Here is a 22,420-nt window from a genome sequence, read left to right as displayed (position 1 = left end):
AAGCCCACACACTTTAGGGCCTGTGTGCCACAACTACTGAAGACCCTGTGCCTAGGCCTGTGCTCCACAACAAGAGAGGCCACCGCAATGAGAGACCTGCACACTGGAACGAAGAGTAGCCCCTGCTCGCCACAACTAGAGAAAGCACAAGCGCAGCAACAAGGACCCAACACAGCCAAAAAAAAAAAAAAAGAAGAAAAAAGAGGAGGTGAATAGGTATTAGCTGGTGTCAGTAATTTCTAGAACGAATGCTGGATTTTTTTCAAGTAGGCGTATTTGCCATTTTCTCAGCCTACATATAAGAACCATTTAAAGATTTTAGGAAAACCTCTGAAACTCTCATCTGAGATATATAAAATTCCATTCCACGTTCTATTTGAGTAGAACCAGTTTTGCTATCTTTTAAAGAGTCATTAAAGTAGGATTTGTGAACCCTGCGTAGATACCCTGTCTTCTAATGGAGGGATTCATTGTTTTATTTATTCTGCTTATCATGAGTAAAGAGGCGATAATACCGTAGGTGCAAGGAATTCTTCAGAATGTGTGTATCTTTCAGTGAATACTGACTGGCATTGACCATTTTTTTAAAAAACATAAACTATTCATACGTACTCCCAAGCCGGAGTATGTAAGTAATGCTTTGGAGTCTGATCCAGAATCCCTTCACAGATAACGGTCATTCTAAAGAGACATGTTAGTATTCCAATATGAGGTACAAGACAGATTCCCACTCTGTGTATTTTCATTCCCATGGACTGTCTTCCCACTAATTTCAAAGAATGATTTCGGACCTTTTGTTGCCGACTTGAGCAAGTAGTGTAAGTCCCTACCCAATGGGGTTTGATTTTTCTCTCCAGTTAAGTGATCAGAGCCAAATCCTCAAAGCCTGAATGTCTAACAGTAGATTCTAATAAGCTCTGAGTTGGCCATTCTTAATCAAAGCAAAAGATGACATTTGCATTTTTGTCATCTTCATTTCAAAGTGTTTGTCATATTATTAGATTCAAGATCACCCTGAATAATTAGCATCAGTAGAATCTGTCTAGCCATTCCCAAAAAGCTGTCCCTGCCAGAGTAAGGGCCTATTTCTACAATGGTGGTATACCACCTAAATATATGAACATTGGAATCATCATGTATGTCAGATTACTTAGAACCAGGAGTCATCATGGCAGGAAAATTTGGGTAATCTGGAGTTCTCACACAGACCCATGGAAACTTCCCAGCACTCTCCTGATTCTTGGTCCCCTTGATGTGCACGTTGCCTCCTTTCCGTGTCCTCACAACATTTACACACATCCAGGCTTCAGCACCCTTTGCACCAGTTCTGCCTACTTTCTGCCTTTGTTCTTCTTGCAGGGTATTCTTCCATTTCCTCAGTTAGCTTTATCAACTAGGAGACGTGGATGAATGGGGACAGGGAATGCAAGGTTTCTCGCTCTCCCTCTCTCTGTCTCTCCATTAGCGTGTGTGTGGGGGGTGTGACAGACACCTATGAAACCAACACACTTTCACACAGCCACCCAGCCATGCTGACCTTCACATTGAGAGTGTACTGCTCATCTTTGAGTGACCTAAAGATCATCACACTCTACTCGGTGGGCCCCCAGAGTTAGTGCATTATCCACAGCAAATGTGCACCATTTGGCAACTAAATTTTAGAGTTAGGGCATTCTTATCTTTAATAACTCTTTTCTTTGTGGAAATGGTGAGACTTTGGGCTAGTAAGTTATTTGTGTGAGTTCTAAGTATATAAAAGTTTGGGAAGCCTTTGCAAGTATATTCTAATTATTTAAAAATTAGAAACTCTGAAAAAAATTGGGGGGAGTGTGCCAAAGAGTATTTAATTAGAAATAAATAGAAACCATATGCTTAAAGCACTGTATGTAGTCAAGATGAAATTTCTATGTTTGCTACAGATCTGTTCTCATTTTTCGTAAGGGGATTTTAATCCAAATGTTTTATTATTGTTGGCAAGATCCAGATCCCAAATCTGCCCTCAGTGCTTTGTTTTGTTCAGTCTTAGCTTTTGGATCAAAATAACCACTTACTATTTTGCCAGAAATTCAGTGTTACCGCTAATGTATCTCTTGACAATTGCACAATAGCCTCGGCTGTCATGAAAATTACTTTGCTTAAAATAAGTATATAAAAATATGTGTAGACACAGAGGTGCACAACATACAGACATTACATATTTATATGTTTTCAAGCTAAAAGATGGCTTATGGCAAAATGTGAAGTACAATTATTTGTACACTTTAAGAAAAAAGATCAAGCCAAGAACATGTATTTTAATTTGTTTTCCATTGCCAAGAGCTAGGGGCTGGGGAATATTGTGAATAATGGATAAATTACCCTTACCCTGAAATTATCAAATACGTGGGTCTTAGGAGTAATTGTGTATGCATATTTACATAGAAATGTAACACATGTAACACTAAGAGTGAATTTGCAAGGAAATGTTTAAAATGTCCTCCAACAGATTATCAAGTTATTGTCTCAGATTTTAATTACTTCTCAATAGGGAAGTACAGTGGGGAGATATTTGTATTTTCTTAGAGCAGAAAGTATTAAAGTGACTGTAGAATTTCCTGTTTTAACCAGGAAAGGAGAACCATGAGCCATTCACTTCCTGAATGGCCACATTCCAGCTGTGCAGACTGATCATAACACATCTGCCAATCAGAACAGGCCCTGGAGGGGAGCCCTCAGATGCTGGGTCTTGTTTACATGCATGTGACTCTGTTTCTCCCCTCCTCCTGGGTGTTGTACGACTAGGAAGATTTGTAGGGGAATTCGCTATTACATGCCTAAAAAAACTGAACGAAACTGGGACCGCAGCCACAGCAAATGGTGTTACGGGCAGACTTTTAGCTCATCCTTAGCCGCAGGTAAGACTTGTTGCTTTGTTATGAGGATAGCTGATCTACATCTAGGTGATGTGCACTGTATTCCTGACTTTAAATTTTTAGTACTCAACAAGTGAAAAACTCTATTTCTATTTAAGGGAGGGGTAAACCAAGTTAAATTAAAACAAAAGTTTTAAAAGCAGCAGTAGCACTCAGTGTGTAGAGAAATTGGAACCAGAAGCATATTAACCTTGTGCCTTTTGAAGAGCATTATATCTTAACAAACATGTTTTATTGTGCCTCTTCCTACTTGTTAGTGTTTCAGAGTACAGTGTCTTCCTGTGTGCTAACTCCTTGGTTTAAAAAGACATTTCTTGTTTATTATGAACCCATTCAGAAAGAATTTATATTCTTTCTATATGTAAATCTGATTCCTTTTCTTCCATAAATCTCTCTAGAAGTTTTAGAGAATGTCTTCGTTGCCTTTATGCTGCTCCATCAGCAGTAAAATTAAGGAAGAAAAAAAAAGAGAATTCTTGTCTAATCTTTGTTTCGCCATTAAATTATATCATGTTAGTGTTAATTCAGAAGATACTTTAGAGAACTGTATTTTGATAACATTGCATAGGATTTTTAAAAGTCATCGTGTAGGATTTAATTGTGGCTTACCCACTGCTTTCTTTCTTTTTTTTTTTTTTTTTACACGGTACGCGGGCCCCTCACTGTCGTGGCCTCTCCCGTTGCGGAGCACAGGCTCCGGACGTGGAGGCTCAGCGGCCATGGCTCACGGACTCAGCCGCTCTGCGGCATGTGGGATCCTCCCGGACCGGGGCACGAACCCGTGTCCCCTACATCGGCAGGCGAACTCCCAACCACTACGCCACCAGGGAAGCCCCTTACCCACTGCTTTCTGTTGTTAGTTTTTTCATAACACTGAGATCTTTTTACTTCATTTATTTATTTTTAAGCATGCACTGAAGAAAAAATAATTACTCAGAGTCAAAAAAAAGACATCCTGTGGGTTTCGTGGCTCTTTCTCTTGTATATAATAGTCTTCAGGCTGATTGTGACAACCAAACAAAGTCTCCAGGCATTGCCAGATGTCCCCTTGGGGAGGAGGAGCAAAGTGGACACTGGTTGAGAACCACTGCCTTGTGGCACATTAGACCTAATTATCTGTGAAACATGGAAATCCAACTTCTGAAAAGTTCTGGGTGGTAGAGAGTTAAGGAAGAGGCTCTACTGGTCTCTGGGTATTTGCAGATGTAGCTGACTGCTCATTTTTTCCCCCTCCCCATCCTGTTAGAAGCTTTTGCCAACCATGATTCATGGAATGATTTTTTTGAGCTGAGTAATTTGTGGCTTTTCAGTTTCCTTACTTTCTTTCCTTAGCTAAATTTGTTTTGGTTTTAGCAAAGTGTTTAAAACAGCAAAGATCTTTGAAAATGAAACAATACATGTAATGATATATTTTCTAAGTAGATGATTTTAACAAACTGTAAAACCCTTACACGCCTGTCCTTCTTTGTATCCTTCGTACCTCCTCTGTCAGACAAATCCTTTCAACTCTGAAGAAGAGCCTTACAAGGGGAAGACACAGCAACCTTTGAACAGTCCTTTGTGAAATCTAAGGGTACGGCAGCTGGGATGTAAGAACTTCTTTTCCAGGACGTCTAAAGAGCATTTTAAAATGTAACTGTCTTCTTTCTTTACAGATCGAAACGAACGAAATAAACCAGAGCATCGTTCTTCAAGGTATGAATTTATAGTATTTACTAGCTCTGTATAAAGCTTCTCATTTGGAAAATATTGTTTGGAGGGAGTGCAAGTGTCCCTTTTAGAAATACTGTATACCTGAATCCTCTGTAGCACTCAAGCTTCACAAGGGAAATACTGTTCATTCTCTGAACAAAAATTCTTTATAAAATTATTGACTACCTGGAAGACATATTTTATTTTGAGAATTCCTATCGGTGACAGTTATATCTTTGCAAAAAATTATTTTATCCCTGCTTCTTTCCTTTTGTGGTTTACTTTCCTCCTTGTTCTTTAATTGGTATTTTTATAAATATGTACTGCTTTTTTCCTAATTATAAAACTAACATGGGCTCATTGTAGAAATTTTTAAATTATTTTTTAAAATATAAAGCATTAAAAAAAAACAGCATGTCTTTCATCAGCTAGAAATGGCTGGCTACTGCTAAAAATTTGATGTAATTCTTTCTAGATTTTATCAGTATATATGTATTCCAGCTGAATTCTTTAAGTTCTTGTTAGATAGTTTCAAATGGCTGGGAAGGTTCTGTTACTTCAGCCTCTTTCTCGTGCTGTCTGAGAGTATGTCTCACAAGACCTTCACCAGCACTGAAGAGTATTTTTTTAAATCCTTGTCAAACTTATATGTGGAAAATTGTCTAACTTCCACTCCTAGGCAAGAATGACAGACCTGTATTCGATTTTTTAACCCAGTTCTGTGAAGGATTGTAATTTTTTAAATACTATTTTCACCTTATTCCACATTCCATCACTTTTTCTTTGCATTTTATATTGTGGGAATTGATAAAATGGTAATAATACATTCACTGGGTTGAGTGGCCTGGTAAACAAATCCTGATGCTTTTTCAAGGTATCAAATTCTAGAATGCATTGACCTCAGATGAATAAAAATACAAAATCTATGAAAACTCTGTTAGTTAGAACAGCAATACATTTTGCAGAGACTGTCAATCAGAATAAGTTAGTGAGACCTAATCTGGGAGGAAAATGTAAATGAGTATTTGGGATATAAGGCTGATTTTTTTTTTCAGTTGTAATTCACATACATTTAAATTTACTCTTTTTGCTGTTTGATTCTGTGCGTTTTGACAAACACATACAGTTATATAACCACAACCACATTCATAGAAATATGTGTAAGAGTGATTTTTTAATACTTAAAAAAATAATAGAAGGGACTTCCCTGACGGTCCAGTGGTTAAGACTTTGCCTTCCATTGCAGGGGGTGTGGGTTCAATCCCTGGTCGGGGAGCTAAGATTCCCACATGCCTCGCAACCAAAAACCAAAACATAAGACAGAAGCAATATTGTAACAGATTCAATAAAGACTTTAAAATGTCCAATTCAAAAACTTATTTTAAAAAAATAAATAATAGAAAAAAAGACAGGGACTTACTTCCCTGGCGGTCCAGTGGTTAAGACTCTATGCTTCCAATGAAGGGGGTGCGGGTTTGATCCCAGGTCGGGGAAGTAAGATCCCACATGCTTCGCGGCCAAAAAACCAAGATGTAAAACAGAAGCAATATCGTAACAAATTCAATAAAGACTTTAAAAATGGTCACATCAAAAAAAAATCTTTAAAAAAAAGAAAAAGAGACAAGGTAAGAGGACTTTGACAGTGTGCTTGACTGACATAAAGTTGGAAGGGTAAAAAATAATTAGGATGATAAAATCAGGATGCATAAGACCCTTGACATACCAAAAGTTTAACTGAATTAAGCAATATGTGTTTTCATTGGAACAAATGTAAATCCTTACACCTAAGGCTGAAGGATCAGTGGAGCATGAGGAGATAGGGGAGATAGACCTTAACAATATGTTGGAAAAGATCTGGAGGATTCATAAATTCATCATGAGGGGAGTTCCCTGGTGGCCTAGTGGTTAGGATCCTGGGCTTTCACTGCTGTGGCCCAGGGTCAGTCCCTGGTTGGGGAACCGAGATCCCCCAAAAGCCCCGTGGCGGGGCCAACAACATCAACTAAATAAATAAATTCAGTCATCGTGAGTCAAAAATTTCATGTCATTGCCTCCACCTCCCCAGAAATGTCAGCATTGATTTAGTTATGCTGAAAGAACTCTAAGGTCCGGTACAAGAAAAGTGGGTAGCTCTAGGCCACACTTTTGATATTGTATCCAATACTGGGTCCACAAGGCCTTAAAAAATTGGCATACGCAGTGGGCTGGCTATGTTGGTATCACTTGGAGAACTTAAGAAAACAGAAACAGAGTCCCATGATCTACTCCAGAGATTCTCATCCAGTAAGTGTGGAGTGAGTGGATCCTGGGAATCTGTGTATTAAAGAAGTCCTCCAGTGATTCTGATGCAGAGCCAGGTTGGGAACCAACCACTGGGATAGAAGACAGCAGCTGAGTTGGGACAGGGACTATGAAAGAGACGAGCTGGGTAGAAATCAAAGCTAAGTTGCAGGAAGACTTGTGTAAGAAATTGGGTGAAGTTAGCCTCGGTTTGGAAGTTTGGGGGGGGGTATGGGACAGAAATAACTGGCTTCCAACACCTGGAGGGCTGTATAGAAGAGACTAGCAAAACTGTTCCTCATAAGTGCTGTTCCCTCTAAGAGGAACCAGGGAGCCTCAGAGGAATGGCTAATTCTAGGTCCTGGGAAGGGGAAAGTACAGGTAAGCTTGGACCCCTAGTGACAGAAAGTAGGAAGTGCTCGACTAATGGGGTCATGTCAAAAAGGCCTAGGAGGCAGCTTCAAGAGGCTCCCACTGGCCAAATCTGGGACAATTTGAGTAGCAAAAAGTTTTTAAACAATAGTGGATTCTAACACACCGGATTTTTAAAAATCCATGTAGAAGAAGAAATAGAATCAGAAAATTATCATTTTATAATTCTCAATGTAATAGTTGATTCAGGTAAAGATCACCAGTGGCTCCTAAAACTTGGGTAAAACAATTGCTGGAGGAGTAGATATTCACACTCCCATAAGATGATATTTAAGTTTTTAATTATAAAGGGGAAAATGTACCTTTTCAATGAAGAGATCTGGTGATCACATTCTTAATCAAGACCACAGATATCACTTATGTAGTAGTGTTCCCGGCCAAAAAAAAGGTAATGTTATGAAAAATACAAAAAGGCTAGAAAAATATTCTAGGTTAAAAAAGGCTGTGATTTTTTTTAATCTGGAATTCTAAAATCCAGGTTTAAAGAAAAAAAACCAGAAAACACTTTGGGGAATTCCCTGGCGGTCCAGTGGTTAGGGCTCCATGCTTCCACTGCCGAGGGCCTGGGTTCGATCCCTGGTCAGGGAACTAAGAGCCCACAAGCCACGCAGTGTGGCCAAGAAAAAATAAAGAATAAAAATAAAATAAAAGAATAAAAAAACCACTGGGGATAATTAAGAAAATTTAAATACGAATTTTATTTTAGATAATATTTGATTAATATTACTTTGTTTAGGTGTATAGTAGGAAAGCTGTTATGTGGGAGAATGTCCTTATTCTTAGATGTATGCAGACGTATTAGAGGTGATGCAGGGTTATGTTTGCAGCATACCCTCAAATAATTCATGAAGAAAAAAACAGCAAGAGATAAAACAGTAAATATGGGAAGATATTAATAATTGGTGAACAGATGATAAGTATATATGGGTGTTCATTGTACTGTTTCTTTAACTTTTCTGTAGACTTGAAATTTTCACAATAAAAAGTAGCAGTGGAGGGGAACGGTTCTGTGTGTTCTGTGGCATCCCAGAGGGTAGAATATGCGTCTGTGGGTGGAACCTTGAGGGGGTGGATTTCTGCACAATGCGAGGAAAGATTTCCAGGCGTAGCAGGCCAAGGATGGAATGCGCCATTCTGTAGGGGAACATGTCAAGGAAAAGCTGGACAAACTAGTGCTGGGATAAAATAGGAAAGATTGATGCATGGCTAAATCATGATTTTAGATGGCTCCAGCGCTTGATCATTCAGTAGCAGATAAATATCCAGGCTCAGGATACAACAGAAAACAAGAAAAAGTCTCCAGCTTCGTGGAGCACAGAGCGCCCATTGTTTGGGATTTACATTCCCAGTCTCTCATGTCAGGATCCAAGTCTTCCTAGTTCTGCTTCAGGCAATGCTTGTGGTACTCCGTCTTCAGCCTCTAATTTAAACTTTCAGGTTCTCAAGGACTCTGCTGCTGGTCTTGGTAACCCTCCCTACCAATTAGCTTTGTGCCTGGTCCACAATGAGCACTTAATAAATGAATATGGAATAATGGAATAAATGTCAAATGTAGCACGAAGAGAGAAAGGAAGTGCCAGTGTTTTTCCCTTGCAGGTTGGGAAGAACCTGACTCTCAAAAGCCCACCCATGACTGTTATTGAATGTTTGTTACTACAGCAGCAAGGAGTAATGCCCTGTAAGAAAGGAGAAATGTTTTCCAGGAAAGGCCATCGTTGTCTGTCCAGGGTGTCTGCTGAGATTGGCAGCGACCTCCTCTTCCCCTCCCATCCTTAGCTGAGCCAGGCCACCCTGCCAGTCCAGCAGTGCATCAAGCAAATTAATACCTGCTGCATCAACAGAGCAGAAAGGAGAAAATATAAATAAAAGTCACTTAATTTTGGTATGTTTTTTGGTTCTCCTCAGGCCACTTGGCAGCAAGAACATGGGCTCAACGCCCAGCAAGGATAAGAGATGCATTTATTTGGTTTGTGTTTTTCTAAGGCCAAACACTCCTATAGCTTTCACAGTGAGAGGTGAATAAATCTGGGACGGCTGCCTGTTCTTTCATGTCGGTGCTGAAATAAGAAGGAAAGTAAAACTCTTGTCAAGTTAAAGGAAAAGTCTTATTAGGTATAGGTCAACACTAAGACCCCAAGCTAAAAAACATCACTAAGGCATTTTCAAGAGGCTTGCTGGGTGCTATTTGATTAGTTTGTTTTGTAGAAGTAAGAAATACCTGAATTCTTCTTGTCTTTTCGTTATTAGTTTAAATATACCATTTCCCAAATTGCTGTCCCATGGAACATTCTTTGTGGGATATCAGTTAGGATACAAGAAGTGAATAATTAATGCATGCAAAAAGTTTGGAAATGGTGAGTTAAGACAAAATTAGACATATTTCTTTACTGAGAGTCTTTGATATACTGAAGTGCATTATAAAACTCCAAGTGAGAGACTTACTATAAAGGATTTTTAAAATTTGTTTGAATTTGTTACTTCCTTTCCCAGACACAGCTATTAATAACATCTAGAAAAATGTACTATGGAATGGCAGTTTGGGAAACTAATTGAGAGGGAGGTAAGAGCTAAAGATAATGAAGAAAGTTAAGCCCGGTGGCAATCCATGCCAGCAATGGAAAATTAGGAACTCTTTTTATCACCCCACCAGCTCTGAATAATAGATCCCAGTGACTTATGGAGGCTGAAAAACCAGCTACTTTGCCTTAAATGCTTTACCAACTGCAAGGAAATAACTTATAGCAGGAAAAAAAAAAAAAAGAAGGCAACAAAACAGAGAACCCTTAATCTATTTCTCAAAAATTATCATTTGAGGGCTTCCCTGCTGGCGCAGTGGTTGAGAGTCCGCCTGCCAATGCAGGGGACGCGAGTTTGTGCCCCGGTCTGGGAAGATCCCACATCCCGTGGAGCAGCTGGGCCTGTGAGCCATGGCCGCTGAGCCTGCGCGTCCGGAGCCTGTGCTCCGCAATGGGAGAGGCCACAAAAGTGAGAGGCCCGCGTACCGCAAAAAAAAAAAAAAAATTATCATTTGAATATTAGTCTTCCTAAAGCCTGTCATAATCCCCTTTGATACCCATTTATAAAGTTCAATGGAATTTCAGTAAAAATCACAAAATTTTTTAAATATTAGACAAAATGATTCTAAAATTTATAAGGAAGAACAAGAATAACCAAATAACCAAGGAAACTTTAAAGATCAAGACCAGGAGGTAGACTCTTGCAAGTGTTTTGTCAGCAGAGAAACAGGTCAAGGGAACAGGATAGAGAGTCCAGCAAAGACACAGATGTATGCGCATGGTTCTGTGTCACATGCTGTGACGGAGCTAGCAGTACAGGTCAGCAGGGAAAGCGGATGTGTCAACAAGTGGTGCAGTTGATTACCCGTATTTAAAAATCTAGATGGAATTTGCTTTACTTTATCCTGTAGGGTAGAATCTAAAGACATACAAGTAAAAAAGTAAAACATTTTGAAGAAATACGTAAGGATATCTTTATGACTTTAGAGTAACGAATGAGTTCTTAGACAAGTACAGACCACAAAGAAAATGATAAATTTGACTCTGTGAAAACTTTAAACTTATGTACATCGAGACAGCAAAAGCATGTGAAAAGACAAGTCATGACTGCGATGCACATAGGCAACAACAGTTAGTGTCCAACATAAATAAAAAACTATGCATCAGAAAGAAAAAGACAAATAACTCAGTAAAATAGGGGCAGGGAGCTCAGAAAAGATGAAACCTAAGGAACCAACTAATATTTGAAAAGATTCTTTACCTTGCTACTACTAAGAAGATGTGTTCCATGGGATAATGAGGTACCATTTCACTTCCATTGAGTTGGTACAGGTATCTCAAAGATTGACAGTAACAGTTCTCAGAGGTTGAAAATAATTTGGTACGTCATATTTAGAGAGTAATTGAGCAATGTCTGGTAAAGCTAGAAATGCCCATACCATACAACCCAGCAGGTGTTATATACCCTAGAGAAATTCTTTCACCTGTGCCAAAGGAACTATGTATAGGAATGTTGAAAGTAGCACTCTTTGGACTGAGGGAACTACAGCTACGTGTGACAACATAGATAAATCTCAGAAACAGAATTTTGGATGATAAAAAGCAAGTTGTAGGGAACTGTATCCAGTCTCCTCAGATAAACCGTAATGGAAAAGAACATTTAAAAAAAGAATGAGTGTATGTGTATAACTGGGTCACTTTGCTGTACAGCAGAGATTGCCACAGCATTGTAAACCAACTCTACTTCAATTAAAAAAAAAAAAAGCAAGTTGTAGAAGAAAAATAGGTACAGTATGATACCGTATATGTAAAGCAGAGGTCAGCAAATGGTTTTTATAAGGACATGAGTGTAAAATTGAGTGAAATTTTCTTTGATTATTTCTGAAAGAGGAAAACAAAAAGGAGGAAGTAATCAAGAATGTTCAGAGGGGCTTCCCTGGTGGCGCAGTGGTTGAGAGTCCGCCTGCCGATGCAGGGGACACAGGTTTGTGCCCCGGTCCGGGAAGATCCCACATGCCGCGGAGCGGCTGGGCCTGTGAGCCATGGCCGCTGAGCCTGCGCGTCCGGAGCCTGTGCTCCGCAACGGGAGAGGCCACAACAGTGAGAGACCCGTGTACCGCAAAAAAAAAGAAAAAGAATGTTCAGAAAAAAACATGATCAAACACTGCTCCCATTTCATTTCTACTCATAGTCTACTCCTGTAGTTCCCACTACTCAAAGCACTATTTATTGCTCTGTGGATTTTTATCTCATTTTGTTACCCAAGAGTTAAACAAGTAACACGTGAAAACATTTTTTAGTAGTATAGAAATATGTGGTGTCTGTCTTTATTCCACAAGCAACTATTATTAAAGGAGTCTGATGGTTCATTGTCTATCCTAGTCTGCTTTCTATGCACATACATAGTATATATTCAAATAATATTTACAATAAATGAGGATATATATATGTGTGTAGTGTATATGTATATATATATATATGTGTGTATATATATTCATATATATATTTATGCCAACTTGCCTTTTCACTTGTATTTTAGAAAGTTTTATCATGCCACTTTCCACTTCATTGTTTTTTTCAGCTGCTACATAGAATTTTCTAGTGTAGTTATATTATTATTTATTCAACCAGTCTTTTATTGGTAGCATTTGGATTGCTTATTGATAGCATAACAGGAATGATGCTGCAGTAAACATCTTTATGTTCATACCTTTGTGTACACGTGTGAGAAAACCTCTTGCTTCTTACGAGATAAATTTTTTACTCGTTTCTGTCGAACTCCTATTCTCATTCACACTTAAATTTTGACATTTTATATACCCTACATTTCTGTTTTCTTTGCAAATCTCAGATGGCTTCATGGTGGTTTGGTCCCAGCGCGGGTTCAGTAGGGCCTGTTGCAACCACTGTCCCCATAATGGGCCTGAACTGTCACCCACACAGAGAGGTACGTGTACTCAACATGAAGAATATTTATAGCACATAGTTTGGTGCACTCACAGTTAATAGTTGATGATATTAAAACTCATAGCAACCACTTTATCATTAAGAATTTGAAAGGGTCTTGGTTTTCTGCATTGGTACCCTACTGTTGGTCTTATAAAGATGTTTAGGATTTTGACACTTTACCATTATCACATTATGGTTTAAATAGATTAGCTAAAAGCAGAAGATTTAACTTGTTTTTGCTTTTCTCCTTTCTAAATATGTCTATTAAAATGTCATGCTCTGCTGGGCTTAGTTTAACTACTGTCATTCTGTAGCATTTCCCTACCCTTATGTTCTGATTCCCATACCTCTATAAACTATAACTTGTGTGTAATTACTTTCTGGCATTATGTTTTCTAAGCTATAAGAAAAACATTACTTTTGCTGTAGCATCTCTAATGCTGTAAACAAGATGAAAAATTAAAGTGTATGCAGGTTTTGGGGGAAAAAAATCCTTTTGCAATGGGAGATGAGAAAGGATTATTAACATTTTATGTCATTCTACAGAGAATATATACTTTTTATTGTGGTTTTCAGAAATATGACTTTAGCATTCCCCCCTAGTGTGATGGGAATGAAAATGAAGCATTTATATGGTTTATCAGTTGGGTAATTGAAAAGTTTTATCAGCTGGCCTATCACTGCCCTAGTGCTTAGTGTGGGGGGGTGGGGGGGCCTCTCTGAAGCTGTTTCAAATTAAACTATCAGCAGGCAGTTAACTTTGGAACAGCAGCTGGTTCTGTGTTTGCTGCTTTTCTCAAAACTGGCAGGTGCGGCCCGTACTTCTCAGCAGTCCAGGGAGCATGTGGACATCCTGGCCCTTAAATCTTTTCATCCTAATTCTTTTCTCTCTTTCCCTTGGGTTATATTTTATATTAGTTCTTTACTTTTCTGCAGTATAATTTAGAAGCAGTTATTTACACAGTTCTACAAAATCTATATTAAATAGCCTTTAGTTGAGTGAACTTTGTATACATCTTTGTGGATCTCTATCTGCCCTTAGGTTATGATTTTACCCCGATTAATAAATATCCTTGTACAGCTAGACTTTAATTTTTTATTTTTTATTTAAGTGCTTTCCCTTACTGGCAGAGCATGATCACATTTTTCAGTGTGTGTATTGAATAGGACTATAAACCATAAAAGTGTACTAACTAATTCCTGGAAGCATCTTAGTGTGGACAGAATTCCTAAACAGTCATTCAGAAGCCCAGTCATCTGCTGTCTCGTTAACAGTAAACTGCTGTTGATCAAAATTCAGTCTTGTTTCATACATAAAACCCTTCCTTATTTTCTTTTTGTTTTAAATTGAACTATAGTTGATTTACAATATTGTGTTAATTTCAGGTGTACAGCAAAGTGATTCAGTTATATATATGTATTTATATGTATTTTTTTCAGATTGTTTCCCATTATAGGCTATTACAGGGTATTGAATATAGTTCCCTGTGCTATACAGCAAATACTTGTTGCTTATCTATTTTATGTATGGTGGTGTGTACCTTTTAATCCTATACTCCTAGTTTGTCTTTCCTCTCCTCCCTTTCCCCTTTGATAACCGTAAGTTTGTTTTCTATGTCTGTAAGTCTGTTTCTGTTTTGTATATAGATTCATTTGTATTATTTTCTCGATTCCACATATAGGTGATATCATATAATACTTGTCTTTCTCTCTGACTTAATTTCATTTAGTACGATATTCTCAAGATCCATCCATGTTGCTGCAAATGCAGTATTTCGTTCTTTTTATAGCTGAGTAACATTCTGTTGTGTATATATACCATATCCTCTTAAACCAGTCATCTGTTAATGGGCACTTGGGTTGCTTCCATACCTTGGCTATTGTAAATAACGCTGCTGTGAACATTGTGGTGCAGGTATCTTTTTGAATTAGTTTTCATCTTTTCCAGATATGGAATGGAATTGCTGGATCATACAGTAGCTCTATTTTTAGGTTTTTAAGGAACCTCCATACTGTCATGAAACCATTCTTGAAACCAGAAATCAGGCCTGCTCCCAAAAATATAATTTCGGGGTTGAGGACTTCCTTTTTGATGAGGGGTTCCTCTGGACACCAAATCAGAGCATTCAGTTCTGCCCCGTGAGAAGTTTCTGTCACTTTCCATCTCGTTCCAGTTGTAGAGCAGCTCTCAGGAGATGCAGAGTGAGCCTGCCCACCCTTGTACAACACTTCTGTTGATAAATGCAGCAAAAATAAGGCAGGTGTGCCAAAGAAGGACTTTGTGTGATTCTCTCTCCTTTTGGAAAGGAGAATTGAGAATGAGTACCCTTTGATAATTAAGAAAATAAAAGAATAGAAGGAAAGTATAGATTGTCTGAATGCTTCAGAGTAACATTGTGTCTAAAATACAAACATCCCATCAATTGTAAATCTGTTTTCTAGAGATAAAATTGTCCCTGGCTGCACTGCCTTGTGTAGACAGTCCAGGGATGTTATCACAGAATGACAAGCAGGCCTTAAAGTTTATCACCATCCCTTGCCCAGTAGTTTCTCTTTGGTTACAGATTCCAGAGAGATGCTGTAAGTAGAAAAAGTCCTTATACGCTGAATTGCACTCTTTGGAATTTTTTTTTTTTTTAATTATTTAGCTTTGGGGTTGGTCGGGGCGTATATATTGATTAACGCTGCCGAGGTATGCTGATGAACAAGCAGAAAGAGTCCAGCTCTAGCAGGAGTTTTAAAGAAAGAGGCAGGGATAGTGTGGTCTCAGAGGAAGAGAGCTTGTGTAAGAAACTACCTTATTTCCAGTGCTGCATGAAGTTCAGGTGTACTTCCTCTTTGTGGGAATTCCTGAGATAACCTTGTATACTCATGATGAAAATTCCTTTTATTTAATTCAAGTTGAAAGGGTTTCAGTTGCTTTTAACCTCGTGAGTTAATATAATATCATTAGAAGGAATATCAACAATACTGTAATTTAGAAATGAAAATCAAATACTTACATTGACTTTAGGACTAGCCCAGACTATAGCCTTGATTCTAGGATTTATTTCCACAGAGGTTAGGGTACCATGAGTATATTGACCAAATCCCTGCCATACAATATATTGTGTGTAGAAGAAAATGTATTGCTTGTCTTATGAACATTGACAGCATATCTATGCCTTGGTGAGTAATAGAAGGCTTTATTGTTCTGTCCTCTTCAACAAAAGGCCAAAAAAAAAAAAACCAAAACAAAACACCCCTCTTTTATTTTTTTTAAACATCTTTATTGGAGTATAATTGCTTTACAATGGTGTGTTAGTTTCTGCTTTATAACAAAGTGCATCAGTTATACATATACATATGTCCCCCTATCTCTTCCCTCTTGCATCTCCCTCCCTGCCACCCTCCCTATCCCACCCCTCTAGGTGGTCACAAAGCACCGAGCTGATCTCCCTGTGCTATGCGGCTGCTTCCCACTAGCTAGCTGTTTTACATGTGGTAGTGTATATATGTCCATGCCACTCTCTCACTTTGTCCCAGCTTACCCTTCCCCCTCCCCATATCCTCAAGTCCATTCTCTAGTGCGTCTGTGTCTTTATTCCCGTCTTGCCTCTAGGTTCTTCATGAACTTTTATTTTTCTTTTTTTAGATTCCATATATATGTGTTAGCATACGGTATTTGTTTTTCTGACTTACTTCACTCTGTAAGACAGACTCTAGGTACATCCACCTCACTACAAATAACTCAATTTCGTTTCTATTTATGGCTGAATCATATTCCATTGTATATATGTGCCACATCTTCTTGATCCATTCATCTGTTAATGGACACTTAGGTTGCTTCCATGTCCTGGCTATTGTAAATAGAGCTGCAATGAACATTGTGGTACATGACTCTTTTTGAATTATGGTTTTCTCAGGGTACATGCCCAGTAGTGGGATTGCTGGGTCGTATGGTAGTTCTATTCTTAGTTTTTTAAGGAACCTCCATACTGTTCTCCGTAGTGGCTGTATCAATTAACATTCCCACCAACAGTGCAAGAGGGTTCCCTTTTCTCCACACCCTCTCCAGCATTTATTGTTCATAGATTTTTTGATGATGGCCATTCTGACAAGTGTGAGATGATATCTCATTGTAGTTTTGATTTGCATTTCTCTAATGATTAGTGATGTTGAGCATTCTTTCATGTGTTTGTTGGCAATCTGTGTATCTTCTTTGGAGAAATGTCTATTTAGGTCTTCTGCCCATTTTTTTTTTTTTTTAACATCTTTATTGGGGTATAATTGCTTTACAATGGTGTGTTAGTTTCTGCTTTATAACAAAGTGAATCAGTTATACATATACATATGTTCCCATATCTCTTCCCTCTTGCGTCTCCCTCCCTCCTACCCTCCCTATCCCCCCCCCTCCAGGCCGTCACAAAGCACCGAGCCGATATCCCTGTGCCATGCGGCTGCTTCCCACTAGCTATCTACCTTACGTTTGTTAGTGTATATATGTCCATGCCTTTCTCTCGCCCTGTCACAGCTCACCCTTCCCCCTCCCCATATCCTCAAGTCCGTTCTCCAGTAGGTCTGTGTCTTTATTCCTGTCTTACCCCTAGGTTCTTCATGACATTTTTTTTTTCTTAAATTCCATATATATGTGTTAACATACGGTATTTGTCTTTCTCTTTCTGACTTACTTCACTCTGTATGACAGACTCTAGGTCTATCCACCTCATTACAAATAGCTCAATTTCGTTTCTTTTTATGGCTGAGTAATATTTCATTGTATATATGTACCACATCTTCTTTATCTATTCATCCGATGAAGGGCATTTAGGTTGTTTCCATCTCCGGGCTATTGTAAATAGAGCTGCAGTGAACATTTTGGTACATGACTCTTTTTGAATTTTGGTTTTCTCAGGGTATATGCCCAGTAGTGGGATTGCTGGGTCATATGGTAGTTCTATTTGTAGTTTTTTAAGGAACCTCCATACTGTTCTCAATAGTGGCTGAACCAATTCACATTCCCACCAGCAGTGCAAGAGTGTTCCCTTTTCTCCACACCCTCTCCAGCATTTATTGTTTGTAGATTTTTTGATGATGGCCATTCTGACTGGTGTGAGATGATATCTCATTGTAGTTTTGATTTGCATTTCTCTAATGATTAATGATGTTGAGCATTCTTTCATGTGTTTGTTGGCAATCTGTATATCTTCTTTGGAGAAATGTCTATTTAGGTCTTCTGCCCATTTTTGGATTGGGTTCTTTGTTTTCTTGATATTGAGCTGCATGAGCTGCTTGTAAATTTTGGAGATTAATCCTTTGTCAGTTGCTTCATTTGCAAATATTTTCTCCCATTCTGAGTGTTATCTTTTGGTCTTGTTTATGGTTTCCTTTGCTGTGCAAAAGCTTTGAAGTTTCATTAGGTCCCATTTGTTTATTTTTGTTTTTATTTCCATTTCTCTAGGAGGTGGGTCAAAAAGGATCTTGCTGTGATTTATGTCATAGAGTGTTCTGCCTATGTTTTCCTCTAAGAGTTTGATAGTGTATGGCCTTACATTTAGGTCTTTAATCCATTTTGAGCTTAGTTTTGTGTATGGTGTTAGGCAGTGTTCTAGTCTCATACTTTTATATGTACCTGTCCAGTTTTCCCAGCACCACTTATTGAAGAGGCTGTCTTTTCTCCACTGTATATTCTTGCTTCCTTTATCAAAGATAAGGTGACCATATGTGCGTGGGTTTATCTCTGGGCTTTGTATCCTGTACCATTGATCTATATTTCTGTTTTTGTGCCAGTACCATACTGTCTTGATTACTGTAGCTTTCTAGTATAGTCTGAAGTCAGGGAGCCTGATTCCTCCAGCTCCATTTTTCTTTCTCAAGATTGCTTTGGCTATTCGGAGTCTTTTGTGTTTCCATACAAATTGTGAAATTTTTTGTTCTAGTTTTGTGAAAAATGCCATTGTGGTTTGAGAGGGATTGCATTGAATCTGTAGATGGCTTTGGGTAGTATAGTCATTTTCACAATGTTGATTCTTCCAATCCAAGAACATGGTATATCTCTCCATCTATTTGTATCATCTTTAATTTCTTTCATCAGTGTCTTACAGTTTTCTGCATACAGGTCTTTTGTCTCCTTAGGTAGGTTTATTCCTAGATATTTTATTCTTTTTGTTGCAATGGTAAATGGGAGTGTTTTCTTAATTTCACTTTCAGATGTTTCATCATCTGTGTATAGGAATGCAAGAGATTTCTGTGCATCAGTTTTGTATCCTGCTATTTACCAAATTCATGATTAAATCTAGTAGTTTTCTGGTAGCATCTTTAGGATTCTCTATGTATAGTATCATGTCATCTGCAAACAGTGACAGCTTTACTTCTTCTTTTTCAATTTGGATTCCTTTTATTTCTTTTTCTTCTCTGATTGCTGTGGTAAAACTTCCAAAACTATGTTGAATACTAGTGGTGAGAGTGGGCAACCTTGTCTTGTTCCTGATCTTAGTGGAAATGGTTGCAGTTTTTCACCACTGAGGATGATGTTGGCTGTGGGTTTGTCATATATGGCCTTAATTATGTTGAGGAAACTCCCTCTATGCCTACTTTCTGCAGGGTTTTTATCATAAATGGGTGTTGAGTTTTGTCAAAAGCTTTCTCTGCCTCTATAGAGATGACCATATGGTTTTTCTCCTTCAATTTGTTAATATGGTATATCACATTGATTGATTTGCGTATATTGAAGAATCCTTGTGTTCCTAGAATAAACCCCACTTGATCATGGTGTATGATCCTTTTAATGTGCTGTTGGATTCTGTTTGCTAGTATTTTTTGCATCTATGTTCATCAGTGATATTGGCCTGTAGTTTTCTTTCTTTGTGACATCTTTGTCTGATTTTGGTATCATGGTGATGGTGGCCTCATAGAATGAGTTTGGGAGTGTTCCTCCCTCTGCTATATTTTGGAAGTGTTTGAGAAGGATAGGTGTTAGCTCTTCTCTAAATGTTTGATAGAATTCACCTGTGAAGCCATCTGGTCCTGGGCTTTTGTTTGTTGGAAGATTTTTAATCACAGTTTCAATTTCAGTGCTTGTGATTGGTCTGTTCATATTTTCTATTTCTTCCTGGTTCAGTCTTGGAAGTTTGTGCATTTCTAAGAACTTGTCCATTTCTTCCAGGTTGTCCATTTTATTGGCATAGAGTTGCTTGTGGTAATCTCTCACGGTCCTTTGTATTTCTGCAGTGTCAGTTGTTACTCCTCCTTTTTCATTTCTAATTCTGTTGATTTGCGTCTTCTCCCTTTTTTTCTTGATGAATCTGGCTAATGGTTTATCAGTTTTGTTTATGTTCTCAAAGAACCAGCTTTCAGTTTTTTTGATCTTTGCTATAGTTTCCTTCATTTCTTTTTCATTTATTTCTGATCTGATCTTTATGATTTCTTTTGTTCTGCTAACTTTGGAGTTTTTTTGTTCCCCCCTCTCTAATTGCTTTAGATGTAAGGTTAGGTTGTTTATTTGAGATGTTTCTTGTTTCTTAAGGTAGGATTTTATTGCTATAAACTTCCCTCTTAGAACTGCTTTTGCTGCATCCTGTAGGTTTTGGGTCGTCGTGTTTTCATTGTCATTTGTTTCTAGGTATTTTTTGATTTCCTCTTTGATTTCTTCAGTGATCTCTTGGTTATTAAGTAATGTGTTGTTTAGCCTCCATGTGTTTGTATTTCTTACAGATTTTTTCCTGTAATTGATATCTAGTCTCATGGCATTGTGGTCAGAAAAGATACTTGATATGATTTCAGTTTTCTTAAATTTACCAGGGCTTGATTTGTGACCCAGGATATGATCTATCCTGGAGAATGTTCCATGAGCACTTGGGAAGAAATTGTATTCTGTTGTTTTTGGATGGAATGTCCTATAAATATCAATTAAGTCCATCTTGTTTAATGTATCATTCAAAGCTTGTGTTTCCTTATTTATTTTCATTTTGGATGATCTGTCCATTGGTGAAAGTGGGGTGTTAAAGTCCTCTACTATGATTGTGTTACTGTTGATTTCCCCTTTTATGGCTGTTATTATTTTCCTTATGTATTGAGGTGCTCCTATGTTGGGTGCATAAATATTTACAGTTGTTGTATCTTCTTCTTGGATTGATCCCTTGATCATTCTGTGGTGTCCTTCTTTGTCTGTTGTAATACTCTTTATTTTAAAGTCTATTTTGTCTGATATGAGAATTGCTACTCCCTCTTTCTTTTGATTTCCATTTGCATGAGGTATCTTTTTCTATCCCCTCACTTTCAGTCTGTATGTGTCCCTAGGTCTGAAGTGGGACTCTTGTAGACAGCCTATATATAGGTCTTGTTTTTGTATCCATTCACCCAGTCTATGTCTTTTGGTTGGAGCATTTAATCCATTTACATTTAAGGTAATTATCGATAAGTATGTTCCTATGACCATTTTCTTAATTGTTTTGGGTTTGTTATTGTAGGTCTTTTCCTTCTCTTGTGTTTCCTGCCTAGAGAAGTTCCTTTAGCATATATTGTAAAGCTGGTTTGGTGGTGCTGAATTCTTTTAGCTTTTGCTTGTCTGTAAAGGTTTTAATTTCTCTGTCAAATCTGAATGAGATCCTTGCCAGGTAGAGTAATCTTGGTTGTAGGTTTTTCTCCTTTATCACTTTAAATATGTCCTACCACTCCCTTCTGGCTTGAAGAGTTTCTGCTGAAAGATCAGCTGTTAGCCTTATGGGGATCCCCTTGTATGTTATTTGTTGTTTTTCCCTTGCTGCTTTTAATATTTTTTCTTTGTATTTAATTTTTGATAGTTTGATTAATATGTGTCTTGGCATGTTTCTCCTTGGATTTATCCTGTATGGGACTCTCTGTGCTTCCTGGACTTGATTAACTATTTCCTTTCCCATATTAGGGAAGTTTTCCACTATTATCTCTTCAAATATTTTCTCAGTTCCTTTCTTTTTCTCTTATTCTGGGACCCCTATAATTCGAATGTTGGTGCATTTAATGTTGTCCCAGAGGTCTCTGAGCCTGTCCTCAATTCTTTTCATTCTTTTTTCTTTATTCTGCTCTGCAGTAGTTATTTCCACTATTTTATCTTCTGGGTCACTTTTCTGTTCCTCTGCCTCAGTTATTCTGCTATTGATCCCTTCTAGAGAATTTTAAATTTCATTTATTGTGTTGTTCTTCACTGTCTGTTTGCTCTTTAGTTCTTCTAGGTCCTTGTTAAATGTTTCTTGTATTTTCTCCATTCTATTTCCAAGATTTTGGATCATCTTTACTCTCATTATTCTGAATTCTTTTTCAGGTAGACTGCCTATTTCCTCTTCATTTGTTAGGTCTGGTGGGGTTTTACTTTGCTCCTTCATCTGCTGTGTATTTCTCTGTCTTCTCATTTTGCTTAACTTATTTTGTTTGGGGTCTCCTTTTTGCAGGCTGCAGGTTCGTAGTTCCCATTGTTTTTGGTGTCTTTCCCCAGTGGCTAAGGTTGGTTCAGTGGGTTGTGTAGGCTTCTTGGTGGAGGGGACTAGTGCCTGTGTTCTGGTGGATGAAGCTGGATCTTGTCTTTCTAGTGGGCAGGTCCACGTCTGGTTGTGTGTTTTGGGGTGTCTGTGGCCTTATTATGATTTTAGGCAGCCTCTCAGCTAATGGATAGCGTTGTGTTCCTGT

At 38.1% G+C, this 22,420-nt stretch overlaps 1 protein-coding gene across 5 annotated transcripts in view; it reads left to right on the top strand.

Annotated features, from left to right (window-relative positions):
* SH3D19 (SH3 domain containing 19) overlaps positions 1-22,420 on the top strand; it is a 192,616-nt gene that overhangs the window by 73,388 nt on the left and 96,808 nt on the right. For 4 of the 5 annotated variants that reach the window (XR_009519507.1, XM_060012135.1, XM_060012136.1 and 1 more), the window contains exon 2: positions 4,568-4,607. Coding sequence is in view for 3 of the 5 variants with exons in the window: in XM_060012135.1 (XP_059868118.1) it covers positions 4,568-4,607 (40 nt within the window). In the remaining 2 variants the exon portion in view is untranslated. Of the gene's footprint in view, positions 1-3,737; positions 4,486-4,567; positions 4,608-22,420 lie in introns of those variants that run through there. The other variant, XM_060012137.1, reaches the window with a different exon arrangement.

The sequence above is a fragment of the Delphinus delphis genome, chromosome 5, assembly GCF_949987515.2.
Source record: "Delphinus delphis chromosome 5, mDelDel1.2, whole genome shotgun sequence".
NCBI classification, from domain to species: domain Eukaryota; kingdom Metazoa; phylum Chordata; class Mammalia; order Artiodactyla; family Delphinidae; genus Delphinus; species Delphinus delphis.
Note: the sequence above shows the minus strand (reverse complement) of the source record. Positions and strands in the feature narration are given on the sequence as shown.